The 16,671-nt window shown below is 40.7% G+C and overlaps 1 protein-coding gene and 1 long non-coding RNA gene across 4 annotated transcripts in view; both read left to right on the top strand.

The window, feature by feature from the left end:
* fbxo38 (F-box protein 38) overlaps positions 1-3,703 on the top strand; it is a 40,703-nt gene extending 37,000 nt beyond the window's left edge. Inside the window, 4 exon segments of the mRNA XM_037261899.1 lie at positions 1,445-1,548; positions 3,018-3,131; positions 3,220-3,479; positions 3,521-3,703. Of these exon segments, the coding sequence (XP_037117794.1) occupies positions 1,445-1,548; positions 3,018-3,131; positions 3,220-3,398 (397 nt within the window). The 3' untranslated portion in view covers positions 3,399-3,479; positions 3,521-3,703.
* A 4,881-nt stretch (positions 3,704-8,584) lies between these two features.
* LOC119129267 lies at positions 8,585-15,861 on the top strand. 3 transcript variants are annotated; one of them, XR_005099158.1, is made up of 5 exons: positions 8,585-8,812; positions 8,902-8,978; positions 10,162-10,210; positions 13,273-13,333; positions 14,423-15,861. It is a non-coding gene; the product is annotated as an uncharacterized LOC119129267 (long non-coding RNA). The 3 variants fall into 3 exon arrangements; XR_005099157.1 differs by lacking the exon at positions 8,585-8,812 and having other exon boundaries at positions 8,820-8,978; positions 14,423-14,450; positions 14,781-15,861; XR_005099156.1 differs by lacking the exon at positions 8,585-8,812 and having other exon boundaries at positions 8,821-8,978.
* Positions 15,862-16,671: the final 810 nt, after the last annotated feature.

The raw sequence follows: 16,671 nt of genomic DNA on the forward strand, positions 1-16,671 counted from the left end.
GTGATGGTCTGAATGCCCTGCCATAGGATCCGTGCGTCCCTGCTGTCCTTGAAGTGGGCGGTAACCTTGCAAGAGAATGCCCTTTTCGTTTCCTTGATGCCTCGGGACAGGTCGGCCCTCGCTGTCCTCAAGCCAGCCTCATCCCCTGCTCTGAAGGCTTTGTCCCTGGGCCTCAGCAGCCTGAGGACAGCCCCTGTCAGCCATGGCTTCCAGTTAACCCGAGTGACGATGAATTTCGAGTGGGTCACATCATTAATGCACTTCGTGATGTAAGAGGAAACAGAGTCAGTATACTCCTCTATGTCCGTCCGATCATTGCAAGTGGCCGCCTGCTTAAACATTTCCCAGTCAGTAGTGCCAAAGCAGTCTCGAAGCGCATCAGAGGCACCCTCAGGCCACACTCTTACCCGCTTGCGAACCGGCCTGGATGCTTTCACCATTTGTCTGTATGCGGGCAAAAGCAAAACAGTGATATGGTCAGAAAGTCCAAGATGGGGGAGGGTGCGGCTTTGAAAGCTCCTTTATGTGTAGAGTAGACCAGGTCCAGGAAGCTGTCACCACGTGTTGAAAAATTAACATGCTGGTGAAGCCTCGGAAAAACAGACTTCAGGTTAGCATGATTACAATCCCCAGCGAAGATGGTGAAACCGTCAGGTTGCGCCATCTGTTGTTCACTGACAGCCTGGTACAGTTCACTAAGAGCCGCGATCCTGTCGCCTTCGATGTTGGAAGGCGTGATGTATACCGCGACTAGCAGAATCGCAGTAAATTCCCTTGGCAGGTAAAAAGGACGGCACTTGATGATCACAAACGCCGCCAGTGGCGAGCAGTGCTTGCATACCACTACAGAGTCCCGGCACCATTCGTCACGGATGTAGACGCATATTCCTCCTCCTCGCGATTTTCCCCCTTTTACAATGGCCTGAATGGTGATAGGCTGAGAAGCTTGTCCATCCAAATGAGGTTCTTTCAGTTCTTTTGAGGTTATTTCAGTTCTTTTCACATCTACATCGAGAGGAGCCAGATAAGTTGGCTCATCCATCCAGTTAGGTTTCCCCTTGGGAACGTTTTCCAGACACATTCCACTGGGGAAAGGCCACAGGGGAAGTCAAAAATTTCTAAACCTTTCTGAGCTCCAAGTTGTGGCCTCTATGCCGGACAAGTCCTTTGACGAGAAACACAATTTTAAGAAACGTGTGAACTCACGTGTGTATTTTCGATATGAGTTTATTAAAGAAGGTAATATCAATGATATGGACCACATTCCTAAATAAACCTTTGCTCAAGGTCTGACCGCAACTGTGCTATCAAATGCATGATGTGAGTATGCGAATAGGGAACACTAGAAAAACAATAAGAAGCGAAAAAGCTGTAATTTCACAAGTGTTGCAATAATTGCTTGAGTAGCCTGAATATTCACTATGTTTGTGCATCTGTTTTTCAGAGAGCTAATCAAGTACGAGTTCTTCCCAGAGGCCACCAGGACAGAAGAAGATGTAAAGAAGTATCCTAGATATCCCTGGGGCCGAGACATTTATACACTAGAGGGTAAAACACATTCGGAAACCCTTCGATGAATGCAACTCCAGTACAGCTCACTGCAGTACAGGACAAACATTCGCTTATTGGGAATTTGATGAGGCAGCACATTTGTCTAGTGCAGGGGATCAGCAACTCTAAATACTTTCAGCTATCTACCACAGAAAATAAAACCTTTTTAAGTCTTGAGCCTTAGCGAACACACCATAAGAGCCAAAGGAAAGAAAACAAGATGTATGTAACATGTCTGTATGTAACAATAAGAGGCTCTGATAGAGAGTAAAAAGTTGAAAACAAAAGTACAAGACATTAACTGAATACAAAAATCAAAGTGAATCAAATCGAATCGTTTTTCCAAATCTGAATTGATACCCAGCCCTAATGGGTATACTCAGTCAGCAATACTTGCAGTCGCACAATGACCTCACTTCGAAAAAGTGGAGTTGAATTCATTAAACAGTGCTGCTGTCCTTTTCGATGTTCCAATGGAAGTACCTTTACGTCTCTCCTTGCCCCGAAGATGTAATTTAACAAAGGTTAAGCGAGGCGCCAATCCATGATTTAAGGACCAGATTTGCTTCTTACATTGATACACACTTTGGATTCCCGTTCCTTCTTTTGTCTTCTACTATCGTGTCAATGCCCGGTTGAAAAAACAGCTTTCTAAGGCCACTTACTGTGCATATCCACCACAAAAACGTGTTGCATTTCAAAAATAAGTCAACTGCCACAATGAACATAATTGTTTACTGCTTGTAGAAAAAATATTTTAACTGAAAAAAAGACACTTGGGTGAAGCTTACGTTCAAATAAGTCGATGTGTGTTTGAGTCGTCTTCACTTTAAAACCGGACTTCATTTATCCATCTGCTGCGTCGTCTTTTGTGTTCCGGCATTTTATCTTGTCTGGAGCAGACCGGCAACTGTCAATTTGTTTTAAAAAGGATGACATCGTTTACCGGTAGTAATGTTAAATATACAATATATTTACAAAATAGTAGCACATTAGAATATGTACTTTATTGTTTTTTTTGCTGCTAAACCTCAGCAAATAGCGACACATCAGTAGTGTGAACTTCATCTTCAATTTCACACACTTGTAAGCTGTCACCCTTGAGGCTCGAGCTATGCTTATTTGTAACATAGTTAACATACTAGTTCATTTATGGCGTAGCCTTTAAACGTCATTTTTCTTCCCCCACGAACCTTTCTGTCATATGAAACTGCTCAGTAAATGTTGGCGTCCGATGTCGCACATCAGCACCTGGGACAGTAAAATTATATTTGAATTTGAACAAAAGTTCTGAATAATTTTCCAAAGTCACAGTGTGTCACAGCAGATGGATGAAAGAGCCACATGCGGCTCTGGAGCCGCAGGTTGCAGACCCCCAAATAATACCCCTTACCCATTCTGTAATTGCACTTAGGTACTGCTGTGTTTAACGGACTTGAACTAACCTCCATGTCCTGCTTACTCAGGTCTGTTGGATGGTGCCCCCTACAGCATGATAACAGACTTCCCATGGCTCAGAACTCTGAGAGCTGCCAACCCCAACAACTACGCCCGCTATGACTTTGAGGACGACGAGAGCAGTGAGTGTCACATCTCCTATTTGAAAGGGGAATCAAAAATTTGAGCCCCAACAACCACGGCCTTTCACTATGTTCTGTTGTGCGTTAGCCACCATCTACGCCCCGAGGAGGAAGGGTCAGCTTTCGGCCGACATCTGCATGGAGACCATTGGCGAGGAGATCTCTGAGCGGCGACAGAGCAAAAGAGGAGTGTTTCAGAGAGTCGTGGTTCTTTTCCTCCATCACTGTGACACGCCCGGCGAACCAGTTGATGACGACTACATTTAAGACATTCTGACTGACATAAGACTCCATTCCATTTGGGAAATGGCAACATGGCATTAATTGCGTTAGTGTCCGAGCTGCCGGCCCGGTTCATCCAAGCTGCCGGCCCGGTTCATCCGACCTGCGCCGCACGCTTGAACGCAACTGTGGGGTGGGGCCAAAGATCATTATGCAGCAAAATGGGCATGTTGTCAACATGACTCCAAATAACGCAAGCTTTTGTCTTACATGTCTTTCCTTTTCATTCATGAAGCATTTTAGATTAAATTCAAGCTGCATCTGCGATATATGTGTGTATATATATATATATATATATATACATACATAGTACAGTGTTGCAGTATTCCATTACATAAAAAAAGTTTATAGATACGTTTAAGTATTATCATGGCGTGCGTGCGTGTGCGCATCCGTGTGTGTGTTTATTTATTTAGATTCATCATTCACCAGAAACACAAGTTTTCAGTTGTCAGTTAGGTCACTTTACAGACACATTTTCACCCTGGAAAAAAAATTCGTACCCAAGATGCATTTGTTTTTTTGGGAAGGGCTCGACAAAGATAATTTAAAGGGTCTGTTACATGCACTTGGGAAAAAGTTGTGGACCCCTGCATCTAAGCGCATTGAATCCTAAAGTCAACGGAAAGTTGGAATGTGGTCAATTCTTTATTTGACTTCTGCCCTTGTCCTTTTGTGCCCTAATCTTGCTCAGAGCCAAATCTGCACCTATGTAAGGGAGATGATTGGAAATAGTATTGGATCCGATTTCTATTTGATTTGTTGAAGGCCTTGCATTCCCCACACCTCACCCATCCTCACCCCAAATTGTCAGAGGTACTTTCAGTGCCTTGATTATCACTGGTCATTTGTTGTCAGGGTCAGTCAGTAGGTCATTTGACATGAAGTTGGCATGTAACTAATCCTGCACACCGCTTCTACCCACTTGTCACATTTGCAGTGTGGAATTTGTCAAATATTGTATGCGTCTTGGTGGACTAGGGGTTGATAAATGTCAACAATTGAAGCAATTATTGAACAGTGACTGAACAGAGTAAAAAAAATAGCCCCACTGTTTTTTTTTTTGTTAAGCAACAGTTGTACAGACATTGTAGATAGTCATGTTCCTCCATGCTGTTTATATGTTTATAAGAAAAGGCTATTTCACATTATGGAAAATAAAACTCAGCAGGAAATGAACTTACTGTCTTTGTCACAACTTCTACAACACTTGCTCTGACATAATGGTTAAGCCAAACGTTTAAAGTTTAAGAGAAATTTTATGTATGCTCTCTTAACTTTTATCTTACTTGTTCTGTTGTACTTGTGAATTTCTGAGTTAATTTTAACAAAATGACTAATTTCTAAAGCATTTAATTTAAGAAAGACAACTCTGTCAAAACAAAGTGAGAAATTTATTTTAAATTTGCCTTATTTCCTTTTGACTTTTTTACTTTAACTTTTAGTTTATTTGAGTATATTAAGTACAAAAGTCTACTCCATAAAAGTAGTTTTAAAAAGAAATGTTTATGTACATGTAACTTCTGAACCAATTTGTGGTTCAGATGTTATAAAATAAAATAAAAAGTATGAGGTCATTTCAAGGTTAAAATGCATTGCTACACGTTGCTAAGACTTAACAGCTACTACAAGTGAGTGGGAAACTACATGCTCATGACAGTGGAATTATGGCTACCATGGCTTCTGCTCCAATAATAGCAAAAATGATAGACGAGTTACAGACCAAAGCGCCGAGGCCTCTGGCAGCCGGAGACGCGACACCTGTACACGTTCTAATTTCGACACCACTAATCGCTGCGCTTCCTGCTTTGACAATTTGGGAGGACAGACAAGACATACACATACTCAAGTGAAGCAGACTGGTCTGCCGCTGTCATGAAATGTAAACAAAGTGAAACTGGCCACAGTTCTCTCGTCATTGAACTTCCGTGGACACAAAACAGCTACTTTATTTCTACACAGTCTGAGCAACATCTAATCTAATCTGCAAAATAATTTTAATATAATAAAATAATATTAATATTATATTAATATAATATTAAAATAATAAAAGTCCATGTAACCTTAATTATGTTGGAAATACTCAAGAGCTATCATTTGCTCTTTTTCCTAGCATGACTGTTCTTTGGTGCACAAATCAAATGGTTGTTGTCAAATGGTTTAATATTTTCTGTGTGGAAGAACTTTTCACAACGAACTTTTACGGGCATCGTGTGGACCGTTACCATATGTATTGAACTTTTTCTTTTTAATGGAAACCAACTCCACATTTCTGTCCATTTCTAAAGTTGTAAGTGGTCAGGCGTACAAATGAAGGTGTCCATAAAGTTCATTAATAATATCCAATGTACCCGAGTCCACTGAAGGTCCCTGTCTTTTCCATACCAAAATGCTAAGTCACAATGTGCAACAGTGGAATCTCAATGCTAATTTGTTCCAGAAGGAGCGTTGACCAGCAAAACCGTTGAGTTCCAAAGCAATTTTCCCCATTGACCAACCAACGCCGACTCACAGCAGGTGGAACGAACGACGTATATTTTGTTTACAAAGCCGCGTGTGTCGGGTTGGTTTTCAAAGTTTGTCTGAGAATCGGGACAAAGATTTCCCAGCATTTTGCGTTGAAAATCGAATATGTTGAGGCGATTGACTTCCAGGGTTCCACTGTATGAGTAAAACAATGTCTCAAACAAGCACATGTAGTGAATGCCCAATTGTCACGACCTTTTTTTATTTCTTATTTACGTCACATCACTTTACATCGTTTTTAGGACCGCATATAAAATGCACCCCAATTCTCAACCCAAGTCTCGATCCAGGCATCCGTCCAGGCCTTGAACCATGGCTCTTGCTACGAAAATTTCATTTATGAAGGTTGCTTGAGAGAATTACAAAACCTAGTCTTTCTTGTTTTACTGCGAGGATTTGGAGCAGTCAATTGCCGAAGCTTTTTACTCGTCCTGTGGCAAATGAAAAGAAAGAACATGTTTACTTTGTTGTTAAATGTCTGCAGGACTCCAGTCCATATGTGGGATAAGACCACATTGTGTGTTAATGCGTGTGAGTGTGTGTGTGTCCGTGGTTGGTTGCCATCTCTAATGGCCCAGTCTGGTAAGCTGCTGTAAACAGTGAAGCGTGTCCAAACATTACCTTATTAAGACAAAAGACAGCAGACGGAGAGAAGAGCTTATTCTGCCCTCACTCGTCCCATCTATGCTGGCTGGCCCTCTTTGACTTCCACGTGTCGCACTGAGCCTGAATGAATGAAAATGAACTGTGACCCAAGACTGCGCATATTAGATTTTGCCACCATTCCCACTTAACTTCCTTCCTCACTTCATCTCCACTTGCTTCTTGGATTCTCATCAAATATTGCTCTCCTTCTCCCTTCGTGTGATGTTCATCATCTCTCACTCTTGCTTCCTTCTCTGATTCGGCAGCTTTTCTTTCACCAGAAAATGAACTCATTGTCACTGTCAAACCCAAGACAGTTTTTTGTGTGAACTATTGTTTCAGCTGAACACATTACATAAACATTGGAAGTGTTCTCATGTTACTTGACATTTTTTTGGAATCATCCATTTTGAAACACTTAGCTGTATTTTGAATGAATGGTCAAACTTGCATCCGTACGTCCGTCGGTCCATCCAGCCAAAACCGACCTACCCAAATGAGCAAGGCGTGGAATCATGAGTGACAGCTGAGCAAAAAGGCTTGGGACCACCCCCAGTGACAGTGCCTTAAAACCTGTATAACTCAACACTTACGTATATAAGTCATATTCATGACGTAGGCAGCTTTAGAATTGTTCCCTATGATAAGCTTATATTTAAAACCCCATTTTTGACATTACTGAGCACTGATTGCTGCATAAGAGTCATAGATTATGTCCCCATTTTGCAGTTCAACAGCCACATTTCAAGTTCTATTATGTCCGATATACACATAGTACTTGAAGGCAGCGTAGTGTGCCGTTTGGCTTGCAACAAATGGCCCCCGGCTGGTGAGGGCAACCCGCTGCATCCAAGCATGTCTCACCTGTGTGTTGGGTATGTGTGCAATGCGAAACCAATCATGACATACCTGTTTCCAATTACAACCTGTTTGCCTGGAAAATTTATTCACTTGAATATAGTGTATATAGTATACGTATATACTGGATGGTATGGTGTAGCTATGTGGGGCCATCACACGAATGATGGTGGGTGTTTCCATGTGCCCACTTCACTGTGCAGATGTGCTTCCGCCTTATCAAAAATGAAGTACATTTAAACAGAGGAAAGGAATGGTATGATTGGCCATGGCTGAAGTTTTTAAGTCAGCTGTGACCCCTCCCACACCAGCGCAGTCCTCCCACTGGTAGATCCATCAGCCTACACTCATGTATGAAATTACCAACATGCCAGTCATTAAAATAGAGTCTAGTCTAACATACTGCGCGGTGTACAGTGATTGCATGAGATGACAAAGATTTGATAAGCAAATCATAAGAGAAATCCTCTGAATAAATGCATCTAACTAAAACAATCATGAGACTTAATCCACCAACAAAGCCAATCTGTTAACAAGTGCTTGGCCATAATGTTTGTCAGTTAGCAGTCTACTTGCTACTGTACACAGACATGTGACATGAAGAAGATTATGGTGTTGTGGACCGTTCCATCAATGTCAACAAATTCCTGTATCATCCTATATTCATATGACTGCTGTGAAAAGGTCATGAAAGAGCCATAGAGTAACTGCATAGTTACGACCACACATATTCTTCCTACATTTTAATTTATATGCTGGTGAACTTCAAATATACACACGTCTCAACAAAAAGGACGTTCAATGACTTTAATCCTGTCCTGATGGGAACTCTTAAAATGCTTGGTGCATGTGTGTGCGCCTGTGTGCATGCGCTTTGATACTCTAAATAATAACCCTCTTCCGTCTCTCGCTGTAATCAGTTCCACATGCTATTTGAGTCTGCTGTCCACTCAGCTGCCAGAGCAGAAAAAGCCCAAATTTAGAAGAAATATGAAAAATTTCAACCTCTTTTTTTTTTTTTTTCCTATTGACTGAATGAAATGTGTCCAGTCTACACGCACTCCTCCTTCTTTTCTTGTATTTTCCCTGCTCACTTTTCTTCTCAAATCCCCTGTTTTTCAACTTCAGTTTCTTTCCAGTCCTCCTCCTAACTCTCCTCAAGCCAAACCCCCACCACCACCCCCACCGGACCCTTTCCCATTAACCTCTTCGTCTTTGCTTTTCTCCCAGTCGTCCTCAGTCTTTTCCCAGACAGACTCCACAGGTCAGCGGTTGAAGGCTCTCAGGTCATCTGACATCGGCACCATCAGTCATGTGCAGAGGGGCCATTCTCTGGAGTAGGACCCGCCCCCCCCCAGTGACCATACAAGGTAACAGAGGAATGCATGCCTTGGAAGTCCATCTGCTTCATAAAGACAACACGCAGAGGCCAGGAGGGTCTCACACTGATGCTGATCAGTTCTTTAGAGAAGCAAACGGGAAGATCCGCCACTGAGACCTTCACTCCAAGACCATGACATGACGTCTCCAAACAAGGTAGGGCAACAGAACGTCATTTTCCCACCTTTTTTTATTCACAATTATTTGGAATCAGCTATAACATTCCAAAGGCCGCCAGTTTTATTTGATTTGGGTCACAATGAATGTATCAGTTACATGTGTGCTGAAGTTGCTTATTGATCATTTTATTAGAATTACTATAATTCAGTGTTGCTGTATACTGTTGCTTATTACAGCTACAACAAGGAACCGATTGTTACATCCTCCGACATATGGGGAATATCCTCTTATTAAGGCAGGCTGGATTTTTGATCCATCTTTCACAGTATAATGGTATAATAATACCACATCAGACATGTGTACCGAATTAACTGCCCAGTGAGTGCAGATGTTGACAAGCGCAGCCTCTCTGGTTCATGATTAAATCATTTCATTTCGTTTGTACAGTCAGAAAGTTGTATTACGCAATCTGACACCAATTAAGACATTTAATAGGCCCAATTTGTCCATGCATTCGTATGTCCGTCCTTCAAACATTATTATGTAATGACCCTGCAATTGGCTGGCGACCAGTCCAGGGTGTCCCCCGCCTCTCACAAAGTAAACTAACATTTGAGCCTCATGTGGACAAATGCCGTAGAAAAGGCATCAATAAGAACATAGTAATGAAAGTGATTGGATTACGCAAGAACTGGCATCAAGTGAAAGTTCTGTCACACCAATATATACCATAATAAATATTATTTGATGAAAATGTTGATTTGATGTGGTTGAATTTTCAGGAGCTGGCATTTAGTGACACACCTTAACACAGTTTTTCACGGGGCAAAGCAGAAACAACATACATTCTTATACTCATCCATTAATTCGGGAGTATTCCATTACTTTGAAATTATACCTATTTAAAATGAATTAAAATTAGAATTTAAAAAGAAAAAAAGTTTGAACCTGTTATGATATTTCATCATATTTCTCATATGCAAGGATTTGACAACCCCAATGTTTTTTTTTTGCCAAATGTACTTTACAGGGAGTTTAGAGCTTTATCTTTGTAAGAGCATACAGTTCTTGTATAGAAAATATGAAAACTTGAATGAATCCAGGTGCTGTGGCCAGTTGACATCCTGCACATCCCTACGGCCAGCATGTTAACTATATGAGGGATTTATAAGACTTGGATTTTATGCATTTCACAGCTCATGACTTTGTTTTCCCTCAGAATGCTGCCTGATCATTTACTCACAGATGGATGGGAGCTTTCCCAAGAGGTGAGACACATGCGCAGGCCCGCACACGCACATACACACGCACACATGTACGCACGCACCGCAGCAGCTACTGCAAAGAAATATATTTGAGAAAAGAGAAAGCAGGAAATGCTTTATTTAGTTTAGTTTGCAGTGAAACATCTTGGGGGGAGTGGTTTTGTATGTACTTAGTTGACTGGACTTTCACATGATCCCCTTCCCAACCCTCAAACTCACCCCCCAACACAACGTCCCCTGGGGAACCGAAAGAACATCATTCCCAGGGTCAATTTCACATGAGAGGAAAAGGGGAAATCTCAAGACACATATTCAGATGCACATGCATTGTTTATTTGTTTATTGTTGAGGTCAAACTAGTGATGTCGCTTCATTGCCATTCAATTTTGTGTATCAAGCGCATATCATATATCAAAGTCAAAAGTCAAAGTCTGCTTTATTGTCAATTTCTTCACATGTCAAGACACACAAAGAGATCGAAATTACCTTCTCACTACGTGTGTGTGTGTGTGCACGTGCGTGTGCGTCTGTGTCTGTATATACATACAGTATATATAATGCTGAACATTACTCTTGTGAAATTAATCTTATTATTCTCATTGAATTACTTTTTTCTAAAAATAACTAAAAACAATAAAAAGTATTCTACAGTATTCTATTCTATAGTGTACTGTTCCAATCTAATTCTTGTAAAATACACATTTGTTTCTTATATTTTTCATTAATCTCAGGATTATAATGCGATTCTGTTTTTCTTTTTTTTTCCCTTTTCAACATGGCCTTAATACACATACACGTACACGTACACGTACACGTACACGCACACACACACACACACACGCACAACACGCACACACACATATACACATGTATATATGATATGCGGTTGATACACAAAATTGAATGGTACATTGGACACACTGGCTCATGGTATTGAATGAGATGTGTCTAAACTGCTAACAGCCATCTATCCTCTGGCAAGTTTGGAAGTGTCTCCTTTCATGTACGACTTGCATGAGACCACTTTGTTCAGTTTACCCCTGACGTTATTATGAACTGCCCCACTGATAGCAATTCTAATTTCAAAGACATACCATGTATATAGGGTTTCCTGCTATAGCTCTTCTTGTCATAATGCGCCCCTCAACTTCCAAATTTGGCAATGGAATGTACACATTTAAATGATTCAGTTATCTATGTTTTTATGGGTGCCTATTTTCTCTTCTGCCGATTTACTGAGTCTGTGTGTGTGTGTGTGTGTGTGTGTGTGTGTGTGTGTGTGTGTGTGTGTGTGTGTGTGTGTGTGTGTGTGTGTGTGTGTGCCTGTGTGTGCCTGTGTGTGCCTGTGTGTGCCTGTGTGTGTGTGTGCCTGTGTGTGTGTGTGCCTGTGTGTGTGTGCCTGTGTGCGCGCATGCGCGACCCTTTGTATGACAGCAGATAAAGTCAAATGGAGTGAGTTTCCTGTGTGTGATTTACAGAACTGGGAGGGGGAAATGAGACCATATAAGGAAATGTTTAGTTTAACCAGAAGAGATGGCTTTCTGGCTGTTATCATGGCCTGTATAAACACTCGCAAACACTCTCTCCCGCGCACATGCTGCGTGAATCTGTCTCCACACAGAATTATGTTTCAGGCTCAATGTAACGTCATCGTTACATTGTGTGGTTCTATTAATCGCATCCATTTATTTAAGTGTGTGTAGAGAAACACCTTTGGTGTTTAGAGTATGTGAGTCTTCTAGGATGGATGTTGTGTGTGGCATACAATGTGTGGGTGTTTGTGTGTGTGTCAGTTTGTATTTGTGTGATCAGTTAATAGGCTTGTCCCACAAATCTCCCAAATAACCTACTATATTTGCTATCACGTTATTACACTGCCTGTATATTGTATTCACATTAATTAAAAAGAACAATTCCTACACAGAATATACAGTATGTATGTATATGTGACTGAGTATGTATATATGTATATAGTATATACATACGTACGTATGTATATACGTACGTACATACGTACGTATGTATGTGTGTATAGTAGTAGTATAGCTCAGTTCAAGGCAGTAGGATGCAATGACTTTCTTACTGCCATTCTAAACACATGAATGAAATTTTCTCTCGCTCGCACGCGCGCGCGCACACACACACACACACGCACACATATCCTGATATGATAAGATAGTCTAAAAAAGTTCAAATTACTTTAGTATTATTCATAGTGAGTGTTGGGTATCTTGTCTCTGTGATGTTGTTCAAGTGTAAATGTTTGCGATTTACTTCTAAATGCAGGAAGCCGTTGGTTCAGTTGCATTGCAGCTACGCTTGCCTGGACATTAATAGACACATGTTAGCAAAGAGGTAACCTTTAGTACCTCTTTGCATAGAGGTAACCTAACATGAGGCTAAATGTTGTAAAATTGTTCCAGAAATAAGTTAGACCATCAAGCTGGTTGAATGTTATAGTATTGTCACACATCCCGCATATTTTTCCGAGCACTTGGGAACAGGATGCAGGTTTTGACTTGATGTCACATGTGCACACCAAGAGTCTGAGAGAGGGCAGATGTGTTTATTGGTAGAGTGTATATGTACAGTAGATCACACTTCCTGAGAACAGACCTCAAGACTTGGCCTGCCATGAGAGAGTGTGAGAGAGGCCTTTCTTCTTAATATGGACTTGTTGAGCCCGGCTCGTGGGAGAAGAAGCCCCCCCCCCAATTGCCGCCCCCCTTTAAGTGAGTCTCTCCCCCCCTGTGACTAGAAAAGGGAATGTATGTAGCCAGCTGGAAAAAAGGAGGGTGGGGGTGGTTAGTAGGGAGGGGTGACAATCTATCTGTGGGAGCAATCACAGTCTGAAAGAGGGAATGTTTATCCAGTGCAGTGATCCCATTTTCCATGATCCCAAAAATAAAAAGGGCAACTGAGACCTTATATGGGGCGACGGAGTTTCCAGTCAAACACATTCTGTCGGAGTATTCCACTAAAACACCGCTGTCTGTCCTACTAGCCTATTTATTAGAAAAGCAACTGGCAGGCTGTATTTATTAACATGCTATTTTGTTTAGCAGGGGTTGCCATGAAGATGAGCTGACCTCCACTCACTGTTGGACACTCCACACTCTGAGTTAGGTACGTGACTTTGACACATTTTACCATACAATGCAAAACGACGAATGCTCAGTTTTTACAGACGGCTGACATTATGCTGTGTCCATTATGACCTCCCTGAATGTTTGCTCATGGCGGTTTCATTAGCCAGCTCCAGCGTGATTGTGTCAGTCGACGCTTCTGAGCACGTGCCTTCTCGTGTGTCTACCCACATAAGTGGCAGCTGTCTGACTTAATGCAGAACATACACACGCATGTGTCCTCCAGGGTTAGATTCATTTTGAAGTTTTCATTACAGCTAGTTATTATTTAATTTCGACTATTGATTTTTAATTATACTTAAAAATTATGTTGGATTAGTTTTTAGATCACATTTTTTATTACAATAATACTCCTCATTCATTTTTGTTTAGTTAGTTTTTTTTTTTTTTTTATTAGTTTTAGTATTAGTTTTGAAATGAGCTTTTTTTAAAACATGGAATATTTATCGAGTGCAACCTTTTAAAATAAGGTCACTAATTATTGTGTAAAAAAATCAATTCTCAAACGACCTTTTGTCCCTCATTCTGTAGACGCACAGCAATACCGACATGAATACATTTTAAAATAAACTCTAAAAGCTCATGTATGACATTGACAAAAATGAAAACCAAAGCTATTTTCTCTCAAGTTAAAATAGTTCATTACTAAAAATCATTTTCATTTTTATTTCATTTTGTTACCTACATTTTTTTGGGTTTTATTAATGTTCCTTGGTGCCCTCTCTCTGCCATGCGTTCACAGTGGTTTCTCAGTTGCTCTAGTACCTACATTTGTCAGTGGGTAGTTATAAAAAAAAAAAGGGAAAAAGGTGTCGGTAGCGTTAGGGCTAAGTGTAGATCAGGGGTCACCAGCACTAACTTTAGATGCATCCCCACTGCAACACTTCTAATTAAAATCATCAGGATCATTCTCAGGCTTGATAGAGCTTGCTGTGAGCTGATGATTTGAATTACGTGTGTTACAGTGGGGATGTATCTTAAACAGATTGGATTAGACCACCGAAATTGGTGACTTCTGGTGTAGATCATACACCCTATTAACAATGTGTGTGTTTGTGTTATGTTTCAGGTGAGATGTGCATGTAAGCAGATACTAGGTGAGTATCATACACACAGACACATACATTTGCACTTGTGACGCTATCATTTTTAAGATGTCAAATTCTCCTACGAGCAATTGAGTAACATTATCTGAAAACTTGTCTATGTGTGTGTAACATGAGAGAGAACAGCAGAGGAAGTTTGAATTATGATGGTCCACTGAGGGTTTCAGTCATTTCCTGTTTACCCCTCCCACGTAAAAGTGTCTTTGCAATTTGAATTTGCTCTCTCTCTCGCTCTCTCTTTATCTCTCCATCTCTCCCCTCCCTCTCTCTCTCTCTCTCTCTCTCTCTCTCCCGTTCTCTCGCTCTCTCGCCCTCTCTCAGGCGGTCCCTCCCTGCGGCCCATGGTGCAGTGCTGCATCTCTGGTCAGTTGGTAGTCTGAGATGAAGCACTGTAGCTCGGGACGGAGGACTGCGTCACGGGCCTCAGCGCGGCCAGGTCTCCAATGACCACATCAACAAGGATCAGGCGATTCAACTAAGGGCAATTTGGAGGATTTTCCGTATAACTGGGCTTTTAATATTGAAGGGGGGAAAAAATATTACTGAAATATTCTAAACTGATTACCTGATTACTACTTAAATACTTAGTACTTAAATTAGTAAAGTATACGGGTGCATCTCATTTAATTGAAATGTGGAACGTTAACTTCTTTCAAAAGGGGGTGCTCATTTATTATATCAATTCAGTCACCAAATAAAACACTACACTAATGATTTACTTTTTAAATAATTCTAAGATTATAAAATCATCAGTTGCTTATAGCTAATGAAAACATCAAATTCACAACAAATTAAAATGCCACAAGAACCGATCAAAATTATTATTATTATTAAACTTAGGCAGCATTGCCTCCTGAACAGCATTTTTCAATGTGTTTCATATTAAGCTCAAGGGCTGTTGTTCCTTTCAGGTGGCTCAAGGAAGCTTATGTAATATAGTTCACTTTTAGAATTAGCAACTGAAATATATTTACTTTTCTATGGTATTAACTTTTCTATGGTATTCATGTTTATTGAGATATGCGTTTTATTTAAGACATTAGATTCATTGCATAATTTGTCCCATGGCACCTGCCCCATGAATACCTTAAACTTCACGGGAAGATACCGGTCTGGAATTTTCTTCTTGATGTTGTTTTTCCCAATTTTTCTCTCTCCTGGGGTCCAGTTTTCCCAGGAATCCCTTGACCCATCCAAAAAGGGGATTCCTGGAAATACTGTTCTTAGGAGCGAGGCCAAGCGACTATTTGTTAATCAGGGGCTAATAAAATTTGAGTGTGCGTCAAAATCAAATTAAGGTGAGTTTTAATGTTGAATAAACGAAATGGAAATATTGTTGTGCGTCATGTTTCATGGCAAAATTACCACACTGTATAATAAAATTCCACGATGATGATCCCCATCCATCTGTGTTGTTGTAATTTTGGGGTTGTTTGACTGTCAAAAGTCTTCCAGATGTGTATGAAAAGCTAACATGGCTATGGAACATAGTGACGCGTCACAATCACATCACTGACACTCTGATGAAGGCGGAAGAACCCGCCGAAACATGTCAGGTAAATGAACCTAAGAAATTTGTTTGATATAGAAGAACCAGTGAAGTAATTGATGCTATACTTCTATTTTCACATGTTCTCAGAGTAATGGCCATGTGCCTGTCTATTTTAGTCCATAAAATGTACGTATGTTCAACTGTAACATTTGGTTTCGGGTCACAATCCAGTATCATTTCAGCGTAAGAGAGGACCGACTTCAAGGCTGGTACTGCTGATGATGTTGGAAGAGAGTAAGCTCAAACACACGCATATCAGCTAAGTATTGACATATGCTAGGGTCAAACATGCAGGACATGGATTAAAAAAAAAACAAGAAAATTGTTTGTCTAATGTGCCTTAAGCTGTTGAATTGCAAAATAATGCAAACAATCTTATGACTTTATCACTTCCGCTTTTCATGTTTCATGAAACAATGATACTAAGCATGTGTGTAAGCATGTGGACTGGGTTAGGAGCAACTGAAGGTTCAGTTTGACATTTGGTCATGTCACCAGGGCCAGGGATCAAACCTGCACCTCTGCATTGGGAGATGACCACTGAGGCATGCCTGCAACTACTTAACATATGGGGACACATTTCCAATAAATGTATAAACTGTTCAAGCACTGTATAAAATATACATATACATACAGAGGAGTGTAAAACTTGGTACTGGG

Source organism: Syngnathus acus, chromosome 10, assembly GCF_901709675.1.
Source record: "Syngnathus acus chromosome 10, fSynAcu1.2, whole genome shotgun sequence".
NCBI classification, from domain to species: Eukaryota; Metazoa; Chordata; class Actinopteri; order Syngnathiformes; family Syngnathidae; genus Syngnathus; species Syngnathus acus.